Source organism: Mesoplodon densirostris, chromosome 1 (assembly GCF_025265405.1).
Source record: "Mesoplodon densirostris isolate mMesDen1 chromosome 1, mMesDen1 primary haplotype, whole genome shotgun sequence".
Taxonomy (NCBI): Eukaryota; Metazoa; Chordata; class Mammalia; order Artiodactyla; family Ziphiidae; genus Mesoplodon; species Mesoplodon densirostris.
In genome coordinates, this window is record NC_082661.1 from 31643603 (window position 1) to 31665651 (window position 22049).

Here is a 22049-nt window from a genome sequence, read left to right on the forward strand (position 1 = left end):
ATACATCAAATCATCACATTGTACATCTTAAACTTGCACAATATTATATGTCAATCATATCTCAATAAAGCTGGAAGGAAAAAAAAACACTGTAAAGAATAAAAGCCAACCTCACTCTCCTCCAGGTAGCCTTCCTGCTAATTTTTTTAAATGTGCAGATTGAACAGGGATGGGGAAGTGTGGTGGAGTATAAAAGCAATGAGAGGGTAAAGAAAGTTGCAGGAAGCAGCTTTTTCTAAACTGATGTTCTGCGGAATTGTATTCTTGTGAGAAAACTATTCCATGGTCAAAAGGTTTAGAAATCACTGAGCCAAACAAAACCACACAGGTGCACTAATGCACTATTTCTCAGACCTTTACTGTGCTACTATGCAATGTGAATCTCCAAAAAAGGCACAAAGTATGTAATACGTTCCAAACTTATTTGTACTTTTCTTCATTCTATCCCTATCATTAGCAGGATATTCCTTAAAAAACAAATTGAGAAAAGCTCTTCCAAATATTAACCTATCAATTTTAAAGACATGTGCTATCCTGATTCCTCTGAACTTATGTGACCTAAATATCACCCCACTACATGCTTTCATATTATGCATATACTACACCTTATCCTCTCCTTCAAGGTATAGATCAACCACTTACCCGAGAGCTAGCACTATCCATTGGACAGTCATATTTAATCAGCCAGTTGTCATTGCCTCGATCTGTGAACAGAAATATGAAGTTAGTAGAAAAAACTGGGGTGATTTTCACTTTCAGCAATGATGAACTAGATACTCTGGGCACCTGGGGACCAATCATCCTACTAAGAACAACTACAAAAAACAGATAAAATATTTTTAGTCTTTCTTATTTATTTATTTATTCATTCATTCATTCATTCATTCATTCATTCATTTAATTTGCCACGGCGCATGGGATCTTAGTTTCCTGACCAGGGATTGAACCCACTCCCCCTGCAGTGGAAGTGTGGAGTCTTAACCACTGGACCGCCAGGGAAGTCCCTGGATAAAATATTTTTAAATCTCTTGAAGGCACTGGAGATTTTATAAGACCCTTAAGAGTTAAAGTGTCATGATCTGGGAGAAAAAGGTAATCCAGAGAGGGGAGTCCAGCATTCGTGACTTCTTTTCTCTTACAGCACCTGCTGATTTGGGAAGAGGTGGCTGTGAGGTAGAACAGTGTTCTAATAGCACTGGGGACCTAGGGAGACAAAGTTGTAGCCTGGTGACGGATAAGGTGGGGGAACCCTGGTAAATCATCCATGCTTTTGGTTGAAACCTGAAAGGCTACAACCCTGGAAGTAAGCAGAATTTCCCTGCAATATCTGAAGTTAAAGTGATCCTGGGTTGCTGATGACCCTAGCTGCTTGCCAAAAGCAAACATCTCCTTCCAGACAGGATTTATACCAACATCTTATGCCTCCAAATGTTTCTATAATTTCTGATATACGATATCTGACAATTAAAAATAACGAGGTATACAAAGAGACAACATGACACAAATAAAAACAAGAAAAACAAAAGAAAATTAAAACCAAATCTACAAGGGCCCCAAATAATGAACATATAGACTCTGAAATGTTCAAGGTAAAATCCTTAATATGTTTAAGAATATAAAAGGCAAGATTATGAACATCAGCAGAAAACAGGAATCTATAAAAAGAATCAAATAAAAATTCAAAAAATGAAAAATACAGTTAACAAAATTAAGAACTCAATAGGTAAGTTTAATAGCAGATTGTGCTAAAGAAAGTGGTGATTTGAAAGACAGACCACAAGAAATGAACCAGAATAAAGCACCCAGGAAAAAAAGATATATACATGAATGTGTATCTAACAACATATAATTTGGAGTCCCAGAAGGAACAGAGAGAAAAATGGGCAGAAGTAATATTTAAAGAGACAATAGCTGAGAATTTTCCAAAAGTGACAAAACATATCAAACTATAGATTCAAGGAAGCCTGTATATACAAAGGAAAATATACCTAGGTATATCACAGTAAAATTGTTGAAAACCAAACACAGAGTAAATCTCAAAAAAATCTAGAGAAAAAGACAGATTACATTCAAAAAGGCAACAGTAATATGGACGACTTACTTCTCCACAGAAACCATGGGAGCAAGAAGATAACGGAATGTTTTTTTTTTTTTTTTTTTTTTTTTTTTTTTTTTGCGGTATGCGGGCCTCTCACTGTTGTGGCCTCCCCCGTCGCGGAGCACAGGCTCCGGACGCGCAGGCTCCGGACGCGCAGGCTCAGCGGCCATGGCTCACGGGCCCAGCCGCTCTGCGGCATATGGGATCCCCCCAGACCGGGGCACGAACCCGTATCCCCTGCATCGGCAGGCGGACTCCCAACCACTGCGCCACCAGGGAGGCCCCCGGAATGTTTTTTAAATACTGCTAAAAGAAAATAATTGCCAACCCCAAATTCTATATCCAGCAAAAATATTCCTCAAAAATGATGCTGAAATAAATATATTTTCAGACAGACAAAAATGGGAAATTAATCACCAGCAGACTAGCACCTCAAAATAATAAAAGTCATACATGAAACACCCACAGCAAACATCATACTCAGTGGTGAAAAGACCAAAAGCTCTTCTTCTAAGATCCTGAACAAAGCAAAAATGCCCACTTTTACCATTTCTATTCAACCTAGTACTGAAAGACCAGAGCATTATGCAAGAAAAAGAAATAAAAGGCATCCAAATTGGAAATAAAAAGGAAAAATTACCTCTGTTTGTAGATGATATGATCTTATATGTAGAAAACCCTAAAGATTCCACAAAAAACTGTTAGAACCAATAAATAAACTCAGCAAAAGTATCAGGATACCAAGTCGACCGCAAAAATCAGTTGCATTTCTATTCAATAACAATGAACAATCCAAAAAAGGAAATTAAGAAACAAATCCAGGGACTTCCCTGGTAGCGCAGTGGTTAAGAATCCGCCTGCCAATGCAGGGGACACAGGTTCAAGCCCTGGTCCGGGAAGATCCCACATGCCGCAGAGCAGCTAAGCCCATGCGCCACAACTACTGAGCCTGTGCTCTAGAGCCCGCAAGCCACAACTACCAAGCCCACACACCGCAACTACTGAAGCCCGCACGCCTAGAGCCTGTGCTCCGCAGCAAAAGAAGCCACTGCAATGAAAAGGCCACATACCGCAATGAAGAATAGCCCCCACTCGCCGCAACTAGAGAAAGCCTGTGTGTAGCAATGACGACCCAATGCAGCCAAAAACAAAAACAGAAAAAAAAGACTCTGTGCTCCCAAATGCAGGAGGCCCAGGTTCGATCTCTGGTCAGGGAACTAGATCCCATACACTGCAACTAAAAGATCCCGCATGCTGCAACAAAGATCCCATGTGCCACAACTAAGAGCAACAAAGATCCCATGTGCCACAACTAAGACCCAGCGCAGCCAAATAAATAAATAATTATTTTAAAAAAGAAAGAAAGAAAGAAAGAAATCCATTTACAATAGCATGAAAAAGAATAAAATACTTAGAAATTAGTTTACCAAGGAGGTGAAAGACTTGCATAATGAACACTACAAAACATTGCTGAAAGAAATTAAAGAAGACATAAATAAATGGAAAGACACCCCATGTTCATAGAATGGAAGACTTAATATTGTTAAGATATCAACACTACTTGAAGTGAAGCAACCTAGAAATTTAATGCAATTCTATAAAAATCCCAATGATCTTTTTTGCAGAAATAGAAAAACTCAGCCTAAAATTCATATTGAATCTCAAGGGACCCCAAATAGCCAAAACAATCCAGAAAAGGAACAAAGTTGGAGGACTCACATTTCCTCCAAAACTTTCAAACTTACTACAAAACTTACTACAAAGCTATAGTAATCAAAACAGTGTGGTACTGGCATAAAGACAGACCAATGGACTAGAATAGAGACTATAGAAATAAACCTTTGCATTTATGATCAAACAATTTTTGACAAGGATAGGAAGACCATTCAATAGGGAAAAGACCATGTTTTCAACAAATGGTGCTGGGAAAACTGGATATCTATATACACAAGAATGAAGTTGGATCCTTACCTAACACCATATACAAAAATTAACTCAAAATGGATCCATGACCTAAATCTAAGACCTAAAACTATAAAATTCATAGAAGAAAAAATAGGGCAAAGCCTCATGACATTGAATTTGGCAGTGATTTCTTAGATATGACACAAAAGGCATAGATTAAAAAAAGGAAAAAAAATACTTCATGAAAAATTTTAAATTAGTTGCATCAAAAGACACTATCAACAGAATAAAAAGGCAACCCACAGAATGGGAGGAAATAGTTGCAAGTCATGTATCTGATAAGGGATTAATATCCAGAATATATAAAGAACTCCTACAACTCAACAAAAATAAAACAACCCGATTCAAAGATGGGCAAAGGACTTGAACAGACATTTCTCCAAAAAAGAAATGCAAATGGCCAAAAAGCACATGAAAAGATGTTCAAGATCACTAATCATTAGAGAAATGCAAATCAAAACTACAATGAGATACCACCTCATACCTATTAGGATGGCTACTATCAAAAAAACAGAAAATAACAAGTGATGGTGAAGATGTGGACAAATTGGAACTCTTGTGCACTGCTGATGGGAATGTAGAATGGTGCACCTGCTATGGAAAACAGTACGGCGGTTCCTAAAAAAATTCTCAGCATAGAAATACCATATGATACAGCAATTCCACTTCTGGGTATACACTCAAAAGAGCAGAAAGCAGGGTTTCAAAGATATCTGTACACCCACGTTCATAGCAGAATTATTCACAATAGCTAAAACGTGGAAGCAACCACGAAGCAACTTTCTGTAGACAGATTAATGGATGAGTGAAATGTGGTATATACACACAATGGACTACTATTCAGCCTTAAAAAGGAAAGAAATTCTGACACAGCCTGCAATATGAATGAACTTTGAGGACATTATGCTAAGTGAATAAGCCAGTCAGAGAATGAAAATGCTGTATAAGTCCACTTAGATGAGGTATTTAAAGACAAAACTGTCCTGTGATAGGCCGGGCTACCATGAATGACTAGAGATCAAGGATAAGAGGACTCTTCACGTTGCTTTGGAAGAGCCAAAGGGTCTTCTGTCTGGGACCGGGAAAGAGGCAAAGATAAAACAAATACTCACCACTCCTGATAACTACACATGATGTGCCTGAACAAGGCTTGTCTAGGAAAAGTATTTTCAAGACCCTCTCCAAATGTGCATAACCCTTATGTCTTAGACTAAACTCATCCTGATAGGGTACTCTGATACTAAGCTCTGCAAGCCTCCAGGTCTCCCCCGTGCCTCATCAGTCTGGCACAGGGCACAGGACCACCCACAGCTGCTCACCAGTGTTGCGGATGATGTAATCCAGCACCACCAACCGCTCAAACTGCAGCAGTAGTTGCCGGTTAGTGTTCTCAGGGAGAGGTTCTGCTTCAAAACGACGTAGCCAGTAGTCTGCATCTTTGTACCCTTCAACAAAGAGCTGGAATGAACCAACCTGCAACCAAAAAGGAAGAATAAAGGTATTTCCCTACAGCCCAAGTGCAAAGATCCCAGGAGTAAGCCAGGTACCCACTAAGGCCCTGTGGAGTTTATGTCAGGAAAGGGTTGTGACAGTAATTGCTCATCCAAATTCAAGAAGCCCAACTAAATGGTCCAGAGGAGTAAAGTGAGAAAGTTAGGGTCTCTCTGGAGAATTATTCCTCAAACCTTAGGCCCTTAACAGAAATGAGCAAGACAGAAACCTCTGGGCAGGCTATTCAAGTGTCCATAGGTAAGTCTGTAGACACCTTGCTTCATCACTTGGATGATTATGCCACTATAAATCATCACCTTTGGTAAGCCACCTAGGCGCAGTACATACCTTTGGCGGTAGCCCGATGCGGTTAAACCGCTGCCCAACTTTTGGCACTTTTTCCAGCGCAAGCCGCTTGCCCCTGGACTTCACTCGGTCAATGGCACTATAGTTGAAGGTCTCACTGGCCAGGTATACTACCTACAGTGGAAATAGAAGAGACACCTAGGTTAGAGTCAAATTTAAGGAACTATACCACTATGGCAGAGAATAGCTAGATGCTCACCAATACTGTTCCTCTTCCGCACATAGAAGGAATGCATTTCTCAGCCTTTCTAGCTGCCAGGATAGAGTATATGACTAGTTCAGGCCAAGAGAATGTTGACAAAGTGATATATGCCCATTACTTCCAGGCCTGGCCCCTAAAATCTCCCATGATCTTTAGCTCACGTTCCCCAATCTGTGCAGCTGGAAATGAAGGGCCCTGAGATGGCAAAACCACATCATGGAAAGATCCTAGATCTCTTGCCGCTACCTGGAGTGACATGGGATCTAGGAGAGCTGCCTAACTGGCATGGGTCTTGATGTGAGCAAGAAATAAACTCCTACTGTGTTAAACCACTGCAATTCAGGGGTTGTTACAGCAGCTAGCATGAATTACCCTGACCACTACAGCTACCTCCTGGGTTAGGAGAAGATGGCCCAGTGCCTATCTTCTCTCCAAATAAAAACAAATTGTGGGCTTCCCTGGTGGCGCAGTGGTTGAGAGTCTGCCTGCCGATGCAAGGGACACGTGTCCCGGTCCGGGAAGATCCCGCATGCTGCGGAGCAGCTGGGCCCGTGAGCCATGGCTGCTGAGCCAGCGCATCTGGAGCCTGTGCTCCGCAACAGGAGAGGCCACAACAGTGAGAGGCCCGCGTACCACAAAAAAAAAGAAATTAAAAAAAATTTTTTTTAAATTGCTATTTACTCTATACCCTTTTTATTTCCTGTTGAATTCTGTACTATGTACAATTATTTACATTCAAAAATTAAACAAATATTAAAATTGGTTTTAATTTTTAGTGAGTTGCTATATATTTACGTAGACTGTATCTAGAATATCACACAAGATACTAGTAATAACAGCTGCCTCTGAGGAAGGAAACCAAGTGGCTGGAAGACAGGGGTGGGAGAGAGGCTGAATTACTCTTCTTTGTTTACTCTACTGTGCCTTCTAATTTTTGCACTAGATGCATGCATTACCTATTCAAAAAAAATTTTTTAATAGGCCACCAATATTACACTTGATTGTCAAACTGCAGTGATATCACTGTAATCCATAATCCATATGTGTGTCCATTATCACACTTATAATATTGTCTCGTGATTATCCATTTCTATATCTAACTTGTTTCTTAAGACTAAAGAAATGTGGGGTGGATGAGAACATCTTATTTACATTAGCATCCCTAGTACCTAACACAGTGCCTGGCACATGCTCATTTATTAAGTGAATGAATGAATGAGTTACGAGCTTCTTTCAGAGATAGCTATAAGTGAGTTTTACCATATAAATACCTAAAATCAAATTTATAAGAAAATTCTTTCTTTTCCTAAGCCTTGCAAAATTCATTACAAATAACTAATTATTTTGCCCCCGAAATCTCAGAGACAGCATAAAATAATTCCCTTCCTCCCATCCATCCATCCATCCATCCAGTTTTAACAGAGTACCTAAAACGGATGTGCAAAGTACTGTAGGTTAGCACTTTCTGCCTTACAAATCTGGAAACACAAGCACAGGAATAAAGGGGAAAAAAGGCTTTCCTAAGACTACCTTGCCAGTTTCCATGGTGAAAACACTGGCTCTCAAGCCATAAACCACCCTTTCCCCCCATCAGATTTATTTTCGATCAATTTTTGTAACAAACCACTCTTTCCCTATGACTAATGAAACTATCACCACCTGAAACCTTGCAGGAACAGAGAGCAGAGATAGTGATCGAGTGAGAATTACAGCCTTACTGTTTGAAGCTCCATCTCAACGTGAGCCTCGTTTCCATAGTGACAGATGCTCTGATCAACTGGATAGAATCCTGTCACAAGGGTGGGGAGGGAGGGAGGGGAGAGATTTCCTCTTACTATTGTCCAACAGCTGTAATGTAAAGCTTGCAAATATATGTGGGTTTTTTTGGCTTGTTTGTTTTGTTTTAGCATTATTTACTTATTTCTTTATTTTTGGCTGCGTTGGTTCTTCGTTGCTGTGCGTGGACTTTCCTAGTTGCGTTGAGCGGGGGCTACTCTTCATTGTGGTGCATGGGCTTCTCAGTGCAGTGGCTTCTCTTGTTGCGGCTTCTCTTGCTGCAGAGCACGGGCTCTAGGAGCGCAGGCTTCAGTAGTTGTGGTGTGCAGGCTCAGTAGTTGTAGCTTGCGGGCTCTAGAGCGCAGGCTCAGTAGTTGTGGCGCATGGGCTTAGCTGCTCCGTGGCACGTGGGATCTTCCCGGACCAGGGCTCGAACCTGTGTCCCCTGCATTGGCAGGCAGATTTTTTTTTTTTTTGCGGTATGCGGGCCTCTCACTGTTGTGGCCTCTCCCGCTGCAGAGCACAGGCTCCGGACGCGCAGGCCCAGCGACCACGGCCCACGGGCCCAGCCGCTCTGCGGCACATGGGATCCTCCCGGACGGGGGCACGAACCCGTGTCCCCTGCATCGGCAGGCGGACTCTCAACCACTGTGCCACCAGAGAAGCCCGGCAGGCAGATTCTTAACCACTGCACACCACCAGGGAAGTCCCACAAATGTATGTTAAGCTTGCAAAGTTCTGTCTCATCTCAGTCTCATGGAAGACAAGTGTTTTTGTTGTTGATTTTTTGATGTAAAGGATCCTCAGGCCTCATTAAGGTTCTCTAACAGGGAAAGAGGAAGCCCAGAGATAGGGAAGAAAGGGATTGTGTGACATTAATGATTAGAATAGTCATAAAAATACCACAGGCGAAGATGTATGGAGTGTTTACACTGTGCCAGCTGCTGGGCTACATGTTCAACATGGATTAACTTGTGCAAGCTTCACAGCCACTCTCTAAATTAGGACCTCTTTATGCCCCTATTTTTATAGTGAGGAGACTGAATGGGTAAGGGATGTGGGGGTGACTTGCCCAAGGGTCACCCAGTAAAGAGCTGCAGCACCAGAAGTTGGACTCAAGCCCTCTGATTCTTAGGCACTGCACTCGAGAAGCACAGGCAAAGCAGACAGGCACAAGGCATGGGTGGTCTGCTATTTACCTAGCAAAGAAAGGAAATTACAGTGATGAGCAAGGAGTACTTAGAAGCATTTCTAGAGTCTAGGAGCGGCCTAGTAGGAGGATTTCAGGTTAGGCAGGGGATCTTAGGAGTTTTAATTATCATACAAGATGTTCAATGTGCCATTTAACTATACGCACACAGAGAGAATTAAGTATAAAGGGAAGGAAAGAGCTGCACAAGGCCAGGCAGTGACTTAGGTGTCAGATGGGAGCTACAAACCCGGAACTACAATCAAACATTCTCTCCATTGGCCTGAGGTTGGGGGATCTCTGTTACTGTTTTTTCATGGTTTGGTATCTATCCACTGATTCCGCTGGTACTTAAGGAATGCTTACTATAAGTACAGTACTTTGCTAGGTGCTGAGAATGAGAGAAGGAAATTTCAAGAAGTGGTCCCTGACTTCCACAACCTTAACAAATTAGTTGGCTTATTTGAAGTTTGGTGGCAAAGGAGCAGACACAGTTAAACATCCACAACAATCACATTTTCTTCTAACATACCCTGGGAAAACAGAAAAAACAGATTTGAAGGGAAGCTCCTGTCTGCTGTCAGGCTCTTTGCCCACAGCCTGCTATCTAAACCGGCAAAGAAAACCTTAAGCAGGGGTTTTAAATCTAGATCCTATGGGTCAAAGGGTGGACTTCAACTTGTCTATGAACCATCCTCCTGAAATTATATGCAATAATTGAAAATATATGTATTTTTTGTGGGAACAAGATTTATAGCTTTTATCAGATTTTCAAAGAGGATTAAGACCCAGAGGTACAAAGATGCCCCTGCATCCTTAAAGCATCAGATCAAAGTTCCACCTTAAATTGTTACTAAATCTCGGGGAGCCACATACTAAGTGAGTGACGACATGCCCTTAGATGTTCATATGCTGACCAGCAGATTTCTTCCCCTCAGAACCATTGGAAGGTTTCATGAGACACCCTGTAGTACAGGGGTTCTTAACCTAGTGTCAGTAACCTTCCTGAAATTGTATGCAATAAATTCTATATTAAAGCATGTTTTTGCAAGGGGCGAGGGGGCGGGGGTGGGTATGGTCCAGACCTTCCAACAGAACCTCAGCTAAGTCTATAACACATACAAGGTATGTACAAATCCATTCTAAGTGTGGAATTGCCTGGATCTGGGAACCCGATTTTGTTATGTTCAGACAAGTACCAGAATTCCATAGCATAAAGATGGGTGAGGAGAATTCCATGTCAGTTCCCTGTAGGTGTTCAGGCCAGACCTTTACTCTAACCCTCAGCCAATCCTAGAGTCCTCCTTGGCAGACCTTGCATTAGTGCTTAGCTGACATCAGCTAGTCCATTCTAGACTGTATCTAAATCCTGAAAAAGCTCAGAAATCTAACAGAGTAAGCTACAAAAGTAGCTAGGTTTCTAACCAGCTTGGGGTTACCTGGGATCCAAAGACCCAGGGAGCCCATACATGTGCATCAGGTCAGTGAACTTCCTTAAACTGTGTGCAGAAAATTTATGTGTATCCTTCTCAGGATAGCTTTCATCACATGATCAAACCATGAGCTTAAACCTACCACCCCCACCAAAAAAAGGGGCTGAGAACCCTAGACTCAGGGCACAAATAGCCCTCACTGGATCTAGCGGTCCCACTAACACGTAGCAGGGCTTAGGTCCAGGAAAACTCTGGCCTGGCCAGGCAGTAAGGCTTCCTGGAGACAAACCTTTGTACGGGGTACAATGTTGAGTTCCAGTTTTTGGTCCACCAGGCTGGCCCCTGCCTCTGAGAGATAGCCCTGGTTGAGGACAAGGCAGTCACGGCCAAAGCAGCAGGGACAGCACAGCTTTTGTAGCCACTTGGTCCACTTAGGATTAAGATGCCCATATGGCTCTTCATTCTTGGGTTTGAAAACAGCAATGATTTTCTACAGAGACAAAAGAAAAAGAGGATGTTAAAGGCAAGTTGATTAAAGTAGCTCACAGACCAGGTCAGCAGTAATCTAGAAAGAAATGAGAGGGCGTAGGCAGACAATCCCTACATACAGTTAGACACTGGCTTCTCCCCCAGCTTGTAAGGGGAAGATACCAGCTCATATGAGCAGCTGAGAGACCCCCTGCCAGAAAGGGCTGTGGCCAGAGAAGATGCCAAGTCTGGTATATACGGTTCAACAGATTTTAACACCATCAAACCCCAACTTCTAAGGTACACTCATACATGCTATTGCTCTGCATCAATTACGGAAAGACTCAAAAAAGTATCAACTGAAAGGAAGTTAGTAAGGTCTTATAGAATGAGGTTAAGAAAGTTCTTTCATCAGTGGTAGTTTCCTCTATCGGCCTTACTATGCCACACCCACCCCCTCCGCGTGTTAACAAACCTTAAAAAAGGGGCTTCCCTGGTGGCGCAGTGGTTGAGAGTCAGCCTGCCGATGCAGGGGACACGGGTTCGTGCCCCAGTCTGGGAGGATGCCACGTGTCGCGGAGCGGCTGGACCCGTGAGCCGTGGCCGCTGGGCCTGCGCGTCCGGGGCCTGTGCTCCGCAGCAGGAGAGGCCACAACAGTGAGACGCCCGCGTACCGCAAAAAAAAAAAAAAAAAAAAACTTAAAAAAGTTTAGGGATGACAAACTAAGAAAGCAAAGGAAGAGAAAAATCACAGCAGGAAAAAGGATCTGCTATCTGGTTAGAATGGGGTTCTTTTAAGTAATTCTGATAGGCAAGAGATCAGGACATGAGAGGCCACAAAGATTAAGATCCATCTTCTCTAGCAGACAGTAACTTAATCCTCAAAGATCCTTGGACATATGGGAAGCTGCTGCAATCTAGAAACTAAGGCCTTCCCTCCTGAAGGTTTCTTCCCCAAGCCAGTCAGCCCTCTGAGGTTGTTTTATATTTATGTCATTCCTTCCAGTCCCCAAGCTGGTACTTTCAAAGGAAGAAAAGTAAAGTAAATACGCTATTCAAGTGATTCATCTTTATATCATATGACTCTCCCTCTCCCCTCACCCCACAGCCAACTCAAGCTAGTCTAGGTCATAAGACATCTTCCTGTGGGTGTCACTTCCTGAATGGCTGGTCACAGCAAAAAACACAAATCCACCTGCCTGCATTAAGTACTCATATTAGGAACTGGCTAGGCACATGTCTAAAACAATAACTGGTCAATCTTGAGGACAGTCCCTTCAAGAAGCCTTGCAAGGATTTGAGAGGGCAAGAGAAATACAGAACTTTCCTCCTCCAAAAGAATCAATTTATTCTTAATGATAAACTTACTTATTCACCAGAAAAAGTCAAATGCATATATTCATATTGTAAGTCTTCAGAATTGCATTCTTATCTAAAGTGGCTAGGAAGAGGCCTATTTTATCAATCTTCCTCTCTGTCTCTGTACCCCTGGAACCCTGGGCTCTGAATCACACAGCAGCAGTAGTAAGTGGCTTACCATACAGAGAATGACTCATGACTCCAATGTAACTCTCTGGAACCTGGGCACTGAAACCACAGTACAACTTGAGGCCCATCCCAGAACCCACCAGTCAGTTCAACTGAGGCACAATGTGGAGTTCTGCAAGCTGGTTCCCAGTGAAAGGGAAACCAAGACATTCCTACCATTGGTGAGGCTGAAAAATAACAGGGCTGAGGCTTAAATACTTCCACTTAAAGAAAGCAGAACTTGGGAATTCCCTGGCAATCCAGTGGTTAGGACTCTGCACTTCCACTGCAGGGGGCACAGGTCTGATCCCTGGTCGGGGAACTAAGGTCCCGAAAGCCACACGGTGCAGCCGGGGAAAAAAAAAAAGAAAGAAAGAAAGAAAAGAAAAGAAAGCAGAACTTGAAGGCCAACATTGCAGCCAAGCATCTTTTATAGACTGACCTCTCAAACTTCTCAATTTCCTTCCACCATAAGGAGAATCAGAAAGCATTTTGTTGACTCTAAAAGCATTAGTAATCGTGGTTCTCTCAGTATTACAAGGGTTTCATTAAATAATAATGCCTGGAATGGACAAATAGGGGAATGGTAGGGTGGGAAGGATGGAGGAACAGAAGGACATTCAGACAGAAGGGGAGACAAGTGCCTTTCAGGACTAAGTGTTGCGTCGGTTCAATTCAATTCTGCCAACATTTGCTCAGTACCTAGTTCTTATAAGACAGTGCATCAGCACTCTGTGGGTTTCCTAGATAGACACATAAAGCAGCCTCTGGCCTAATTTCCAAAGCTAATGTTAACGTCACATAATCAACTGTGTTACAGAATACTCAAGAATATTCTCCTAATTCATAGAAAACAAACTCTAAAGCCACCCACCAATATTTGGTTGAGAAAGAAAATAACTACTGCCTAATTTGTCTCACCAACCTTTCTCTTCTTTAATATACTTTCAGTTCCTTTATTACATTTAGGAGAAAGCTTCAGTTTGATGTCAATATTTTAAAAACACCCTCCCTTAACACCCACTTACTAAAACCCCTTTTAATAAAGGGGCTAAGGTGCAGGTAGCTCAAGTAGCAGCAATCCATGAACTTGGGGATAAACACAGCACTGCACATGGAACCCAAAGGGTTTCCTGTATCTATGCAGCAGCCCCACGGAGGAGGGTACTATTTTGTGCTAAAATCTAACACAGTTCAAGCACATCACTCATACTATGCAGTGAAGTATGCAAAAATAACACATAATAAACAGGGTTTTTTTTTTAAGTTTGGTAAACACAGAGTGGACAGTTCTCAAACTTTTTGGTTTCAAGGTCCCTTTAAACTCTTAAAAACTATTAAAGACCCCAAAAGCTTCTATATACATGGGTGAAATCTGTATTTGCTGTACTAGAAATTAAAACTAAAATGTTAAAACTATTTATTAATTCATCTAATCATAAAAATAAGCCTATTACATGTTAACATAAGTGACATGTTTTTATGAAAAATAACTATATTTTAAAAAACATATAGTGAGAAGACTGGCATTGTTTTACATTTTGCAAATCTCTAATGTTTGGCTCAATAAAAGACAACTGTATTCTCACATTTTCTTCAAAATTCAATCTGTTTCAATATCATACATCATGCGACCTCTGAAAATCTCTGCTGTACACTCATAAGGAGTGAAAAAGGCAAGTCTGTATTCTGTAGAGGTTGGATGGAAACAGCATTCTTTGACTTAGCTATTTAGGTAGAGAAGCCTTATTTACATGTTAACTTTTACAAAAGAGAGGGATGGACTACTCCAAATATATGAGATCCTGAAAGAAGATGGGATCTAAGTAGAATGTAATAAAAGAGATTCAGCCTGTATTTATTTTCCTATCCACTGCCATCGACCCAAACTGCCTCATCCATTACAACTTGTGGCCTGGGACAGCTCCCTATAACAGGTGGTAGATGATGCTTAAAAATCTCCAGAACTACACCTATATATGGTATACAAACATGACTGTGTCTTAACATTTTAGTAATAAAAAAGTTACTCTGTTTGAGATCTTTTTTTTTTTTTTTTTTTTTTTTTTTTGCGGTATGCGGGCCTCTCACTGTTGTGGCCTCCCCCGTTGCGGAGCACAGGCTCCGGACGCGCAGGCTCAGCGGCCATGGCTCACGGGCCCAGCCGCTCCGCGGCATATGGGATCCTCCCAGACCGGGGCACGAACCCGTATCCCCTGCATCGGCAGGCGGACTCTCAACCACTTGCGCCACCAGGGAGGCCCTGTTTGAGATCTTTATTCCTTATTTGGCTGTTAGTATCATTCTCAACCAAATGTTAGGACATCAAAATTTCCTGGAGGGCACAGGTGGTTAGAAGAAACATATTCAATACTACAACATAATTTTATATTTGAAAAATGGAAAATAATACTGTACTGTTTTCATGACAAACTCTTGGTGAATAAAGTATTTTTAAAAGGTTGAAAATTACTGACACAAGGCCAAGCTCCTAGAACATGTGAGCAGTATCTGTAGAACTGTGTCGCAAACACCAATGAGCATTATCTAATGAATTACAATTCTCAATATGAAAGGATCATCTCAGAATTAAACTACTTTTGCTTTATTCAGTGCCACGTATCCAAGAAAGCCTAATCCAGAGGCCAGTGGGCATGTAACTTAAAAACAAAACAAAACACTCTGAACTCCTGCTAAGCACCAGGAATTAGGCCAGGGGCTTTCATATGTGGTATCTCATTTACTTCTCCCAATAAACTAGTCAATCACATGCTGTTCTATGTTTTGGCAACATGAACACCTAGAATTACTAGCCTCTCAAAACAGAAAATGCTCAAAAAATACTTTCGTAGATGATTGAGCATGAGACCTGAAGCACAAGGATGTATGTAGATGAGGAGGGTAATATGAGCACTCTACCACTACTCCTGATCTAGCATTTTCCATCTTACTGTTCCAGGTCCCTACTTGCTCATCCTGAGGAAGGAACCACCCTAAAATAGGAAATGGAATCAGGGCTGTTATCTTTAAGAACCTTTCAGACCGTCCAGCTCCAAAGTACCTGTGGCAGAAACTGCTGGTTCCCCCAATCTCTGTTCCCTCTTCTTCCTTGGACACAGGTCCCTGATTTTTAGCTGGGCAAAATAAAGACTACAGTTCCCAGCCACTACTGCAGCTAAGTTCTGGATGATGGGATGTTAAGGAGAAGAGTCTGGTGCAACTTCTAGGAAACGTCCTACAGGGAAAGGGCATCCTCTCCCTCTTCCTCTCCCTCTCCTTCTTCCAACTGGCTGAAAAGCAGGCAAGATGTCTGCAGTTTGAGCAGCCATCTTGGATCACGAAGGGGAAGCCACATGCTAGGGATGGCTGACCAGCCGGACGGTCGGATGCATATTGTTCATACTGCATCCATGATAAAGGAAAATGCCATCCCAGCTCTGAGCAGTCTGTAGACTTCTTTTATGAGAGTCAAATGTACTTTTATTCAAGTTATTACTATTTTAAATTTTCTGTCGCACACAGCCAAGTTTAGTCTTAACCAATGTGGTAGCTGAAAAGAGAAACCAGAGATTCAGATGACTACCTCCGAAGCAGCAGGACACCATAGTTAGGAGCATGAACTCTGGAGCCAGTCTGCCTGGGTCTGAATCCTGCCTCACACTTAATAGCTGTGAGACCCTGGGCAAATTAGGTATGCTGTGTGCCTCAGTGGCATCATCTGCGGGGGCAATAATAGTACCTACCTCTGAAGGTGTTATGAGTATTAAGTGAATTATTATTTGTAAAGCATTTTAAATAGTACCTGGCATACAGTAAATGCTATCTACGTTTGTGTTTGTTTTTTTTTTTGCGGTACGCGGGCCTCTCACTGTTGTGGCCTCTCCCGTTGCGGAGCACAGGCTCCGGACACGCAGGCTCAGCGGCCATGGCTCACGGGCCCAGCCGCTGCGTGGCATGTGGGATCTTCCCGGACCGGGGCACGAACCTGGGTCCCCTGCATCGGCAGGCGGACTCTCAACCACTGCACCACCAGGGAAGCCCTATCTACGTATTTTTAAATAAAATAGTTAAACACATTTGCAGCAGGGCCAAAGATGACAAAACGAACTACGGTGAGGCTGTGGTCCAGTATAACCCACCATAGCAGTTAGGAAGTGATCCTCTGCTCTGAACCACATTTTCCTCAGTGTGAACAGCATGGTTACACTAATAAGTTTTATCCAGTCAAATGTGTCTTGACTTCCCCTCTAAGAAAGGACAGTGGCCAGGAAATTTGAGAGACTAAGATCCTGCAAATCACCAAGAAGCATACCCATAGTCTGTCATTCTCTGTGGCCTATGTACTGAGGTGGTAGTGCTTTACCTGCCAGGTAGAATTGAGAGATCATATTACTCCCACCTGTCAGAGCACCAGAACACTTCTCTGCTGACCTGACACACTTCCAGTGTTACAGTGGAGCTGTAACAGTGTCATGAAAGAAAAACAAAAACCTTCCTCCTGCTTCTGTACCTAACAAAGATAATCTTACCCCCTTCTTACATCAGCCAACAAGCAAACAACTAGAAAATAAAATAAAATCCATTCATATCTTAGATCTCACTCTGGTTCCTAAATAAAAAAGATGAAAACATCTTGCTAACATTTAAACATCAGGACACCCACCTTTCTTTTCTTCTACAAGTGATGGTTCCTGTTTGAGCTTTCGATTTAACTCACTGCTCCCTTATTGGAAAGACTTACTACTCTCAAAGCTTTCCCCCGTCTCAGTTTATGTTAACTGATTTGATGGCAGAATTGCTCTATGGTTCTTGGTGATAATTCAGGGACAACAACATCTGGGAAAATTAACTGAATCCTTTAATGAACCTAACCAAGAGCTACAAGTCACAGTCCATCCTGGCCACTCAGCACTCCTACCAAAAGAACACACCACCCACCTCAAGAGTTCACACAAGGGCCTCCCTGGTGGCGCAAGTGGTTGAGAGTCCGCCTGCCGATGCAGGGGATACGGGTTCGTGCCCCGGTCTGGGAGGATCCCATATGCCGCGGAGCGGCTGGGCCCGTGAGCCATGGCCGCTGAGCCTGCGCGTCCGGAGCCTGTGCTCCGCAACGGGGGAGGCCACAACAGTGAGAGGCCCGCATACCGCAAAAAAAAAAAAAAAATTAAAAAAAAAATTTAAAAAAAAAAAGAGTTCACACAAGAGAGATGCAGAGAAAATGTGAGGGAGCTCTGATACCCATCATTTTAATAAGCATAACAATAATACATTTTCCCAATAAATCATTCTGGTCCATCTGAGAACTTTAACAGGGAAGATTTGATTTTTTTTTTTTTTGATTCACGGATATTCCAAAGTTACCTCTAGTTTGATCTAAATGCCTTAAACTCTCCTATGGTTATCAAAAGAATAAAGGTCACTTTTCAGCCGCCCTGGTCACTCCATGCCCCATCCCATCCCCCTTTAAACACATACAATGGACAAAACAATGGTCAAACACTCTGCCTTTCTTAAAAAAGCAAACTGCTGACAGTCCTGGGTGAGAAATGAAAGTAGAAGGTAGCTGACGGTCCCATGTTTCTCAAACTTCACATTCTAAACTGAGGAGCCACAAGAAGGATTTGAACAATTTCCCAGAAGTGAGCAATAACCAGGACAAATGAAACTGATGAGTCCACCCACTCTTACAACAAACGTCTGCCAATAAGGAGCCTGGGTCGGTGGCAGGAGACGTCCCCACAACAGAGAAGGCTGGGAATGAACCCTCAGAGCCCCTGATGGGTCACCCGTCCTCCGCAATGAACAGCGACAACACTGGTTCGGTCCAAAAAGAGAGGACGGGCTCAACGCTCAAAGCAGTACGTCAGTGGCCGAATAAGGAACCTACTAGAAAGCAGCATCTCCCCGCGCGTCTCTATCCAGAGGCCGACTGCCCCATCACACCGCTGGGCCCCTCGGCTGTATCTGGTCAACTTCCTCTTTTCATTCTCCGCTCACTCCTCCCCTACCAAATAAGTTCTGATTTATTTCTTCATTCCGGACAGCTTCTCCGTCTCCAGTCCTCAGTAGAATTCCAAAATCCTGCCAAGGGGCTCTAAACTGTGAAGTTTCTCCCTTTCTTAGCCTTTCAAACCCCCGTTCTCCCTCTGGCTGTGCGAACCCTCAAACTTCCCCGGACAGGCCCACCCTCCCCCATGCCGGCGGCCGCGGTCCCCAGCCCGCTCTCACCCCCTGAGGGTCCTTGACGAAGTAGCTTCCGCTGGAGCCCTGGTAGATGCGCTCGGGGAAGATGCAACGCTCGATGGCCACCTCGGCCTGCCGCACCACCGCCTCGAACTCGGGGTCCTCCGGGAACTCGTTCCGCTCGCGGTGGGCCTGCGCGGCGTGCGCCGCCGCCGCGGCCTGGGCGGCCAGGGCTTGGGCCTGCGCCGCCACGGTTTGGGTTTGACACTGGGCCGCCGCGCCCCGGGCCCGATCCAGCAGTGGCTGCCGCTCCCGGTCGTGGCCTGGCGAGCCCTGCGGAGAGGGGGCCGGGCCGGCCACCGCCGCCACGCGGACCGCGCCCCCCGGCACCTGCGGAAAGTGAGCGGCCGAGGCGGACGGAAAGGTGTAGTCCGGAGGTTGGGCCCGCTCAGGGGACACGAGTGGGCTAGTCTCGTCCATCCCTCAGGCCGCGGGCTCCAGGACCCGGTGCGCTTCACACAGCTGAGATCCCGGCTGGGACCAATCCGCGAAACTCCCAACCCTCCCCGGGCCAACCAGGTCCCGACGCCTCTTTGGCCCCGCCCCTACCTCCCCTGTTTACTTGGCGACGAGTAGACACGACCCCTCGCGGGCGAACGGTAGCCAATCAGAAACAACGCCTACGCAATCGCATCCTCAGCACTTTTCGCCGGTCACTTTCTGTGAAGACTGCGCATGCTCCAGGAGCCAGCCCCGGGTCAGACACGCCTTCTGCTCTTACCAGCCCAGCCCCGCCCTTAGATTCCGATATCTGGCCCTAGTTTGGAAGTTTACAATAAAGCAGCCAAGCTCCTCAGTTACACATTCTAGTGGTGTATATATGTCATTCCTAATCTCCCAATTCGTCCCACCCTCTCCTTCTCCCCCGGTGTCCTCATGTCCATTATCTACGTCTGTGTCTCTGTTCCTGCCCTGCAAATAGGTTTATCTGTACCATTTTTCTGGATTCCACATATACGCGTTAATATATGATATTTGTTTTTCTCTTTCTGGCTTACGAAAGCACGGAGTCAAACTCTGCGCAAGAGAGGTCCTACATCATTGATCTTATAGGACTATATATTTGGTCAATCATTTCAAGTCAGCTAATCATCATTAATTTTATCAGAGGCTCAGTCACACATTTGGTAATGTGAGAAAGAATCCTGTAAAACAGGCAGAATACAAGTAATATAGCTAGTAGCATTAATAAAGTCATAAGTATTTATGCTAAGAACTTCTCTTACGTGCAGGCTAGTATCTCCCCAGGTCGTCTAATCAGTCTGTTCTTCACTAATCGCTATCTTTAAGGGAAATGATACATTGGAATTGTACATAAAGTTCACCAAATATGTCTGCACACACAAGGATTGAGAAAGGAATGTTATTTTCTAAGGAGTTATATGGTTGGCGCCAGAAGAAAAATTGATCTTTATGGTTGAGCAGGTATTTCTGCCATTGGGGAGGTCTGGTTAATGCATAATGCACACATTGGAAGAAAGCCCAAACTGGCAGAGAAAATTTTTAAGTTTTTCTTGTCTTGCCTTAAAATGTGAATGTTTATTTCATCATTGGGAAAAGAGTGCATCAAAGACATTTGAGTTTGAACTCCAGCTCCACACTTATTATTTTGTATGTTACTTAACTTTCTAAGCCTCAGTGTCTTCCTCTATAAAATGAGAATAATCATCCCTTCCTCAACTAGTTAAATAAGAATCAAGATAATGTACATAAAAACTTAGCATAGTGTTTAGTACATAAAAAGCACTCAACAAATGGTAGCTTTTTATCACTGCTCAGGTTATTGGTTTTAAAAAAATATTTATTTATTATTTATTTATTTGTTTTTGGCTGCGTTGGGTCTTAGTTGCGGCATGTGGGAAACTTCATTTGGGCATGTGGCCTTCTCTCTAGTTGTGGCACACGGGCTCCAGAGCACGTGGGCTCTGTAGTTGCAGCACTCAGGCTTAGTTGCCCCTCAGCATGTGGGATCTTAGTTCCCCAACCAGGGATCGAACCCGAGTCCCCTACATTGGAAGGCTGATTGTTAACCACTGGACCTGAGGTTATTGTTGATGTTGTTTTTGTTTTTATGTTTAAAGTAACGAACAGACTAGAGGCATGGGTTTTCTCAAAAGATGACCAGACCCCTAGTAACCAATATTTAAAAATCATTCTTTCTTGAATCTAATTATTGCCACAACTAAGTGGGAGTACTGAACTGAAAGAATTGTTTAATTGTACGTATGGTGTTAAAAAACAAAATTCAACTGGATAAATTTCAAAGATCTTACGGGCTTTATTGGATGATTCATGAATTGGGCAGCATCCCACGTATCAGATAGAAAGGAGCTCTGAGGCGCTGTACAACATGAAAGACCTTTATAGGCAGCGGGTCAAGGAAGTTATAGCTGAAAGCAGATTGGTTGTGGCAACGTTCACCATCCTTTCGGGCCAGGATGCAGGGGTCTATCAGAAAGATTACCTCACTAGTGCTGACCAGGTGAGTCCAGATTGCCTCGTTTAAGATTCCATGTCTGGGAGAGGCTGAAACTGTAATTAAGTAAAGTATTAAGTTTGGGTTTAGTGACATAGGGCTTAGCATAAGTGACTCCCTTTGGGGCCTGTTGTCTTGTTTTTAACAGTAGGAATATCTTAAACATTTTTTTGCCAAATAAACCATTCTAGGCAAAGGTCCATACAGATGGTTCAATTTCCCCTTTCAGTTACAAGACATGTTATTTCATTTTCCTAACAAGACATCAAATAATTAACTAATACTTGCCTCTTATGTCCCAGAGGCCATAGCCACAGAGATGACCTCTTAGTATTATTCATCTCATTTAGCCCTTAAGCTTCAAATTATGGTCAAGGAAAGCTCCAAGATTCAGAGTTCTCCCTTGAATTCTGAGTTTTCTCTATGGAAAACCCTCAGAAATTATTTCTGTATTTACTTCTTAGAACTTGATTCTCCTTTTACTGAAAAGTGTCAATACATTCTCTGTTGCCTTTTAAGAGCTAGCACCTACCAAATGCTAAGCATGTGGCAAATATTGTTTTTTGTCCACTACACAGATTAAGCCATGTGACCGGCATTGCAGCCCCTATGATGTTGGAAACTGAGTAAAGTAACTTGCTTGTGGTCATGCAGCTGGTAAGTGGCAGAACTGGATCAAAATCCAGGCAGACTAGCTCCATGCTTTTTTTTTTTTTTTTTTTTTTTTTTTTTTTTTTTTCTTTTTGCGGTATGTGGGCCTCTCACTGTTGTGGCCTCTCCCGTTGCGGAGCACAGGCTCCGGATGCGCAGGCCCA

The 22049-nt window shown here is 43.3% G+C and overlaps 1 protein-coding gene across 2 annotated transcripts in view; it reads right to left on the bottom strand.

The window, feature by feature from the left end:
- The window catches only part of PI4K2A (phosphatidylinositol 4-kinase type 2 alpha), a 28614-nt gene extending 9386 nt beyond the window's left edge, over window positions 1-19228 (bottom strand). For both annotated transcript variants that reach the window (XM_060101311.1, XM_060101321.1), the window contains exons 1-5: window positions 18744-19228; window positions 10810-11010; window positions 5903-6034; window positions 5383-5536; window positions 643-704 (exon numbers count right to left, since the gene is read on the bottom strand). In XM_060101311.1, coding sequence (XP_059957294.1) covers window positions 643-704; window positions 5383-5536; window positions 5903-6034; window positions 10810-11010; window positions 18744-19178 — 984 coding nt within the window. In that variant the 5' untranslated portion in view covers window positions 19179-19228. The remainder of the gene's footprint in view (window positions 1-642; window positions 705-5382; window positions 5537-5902; window positions 6035-10809; window positions 11011-18743) is intronic.
- Window positions 19229-22049: the final 2821 nt, after the last annotated feature.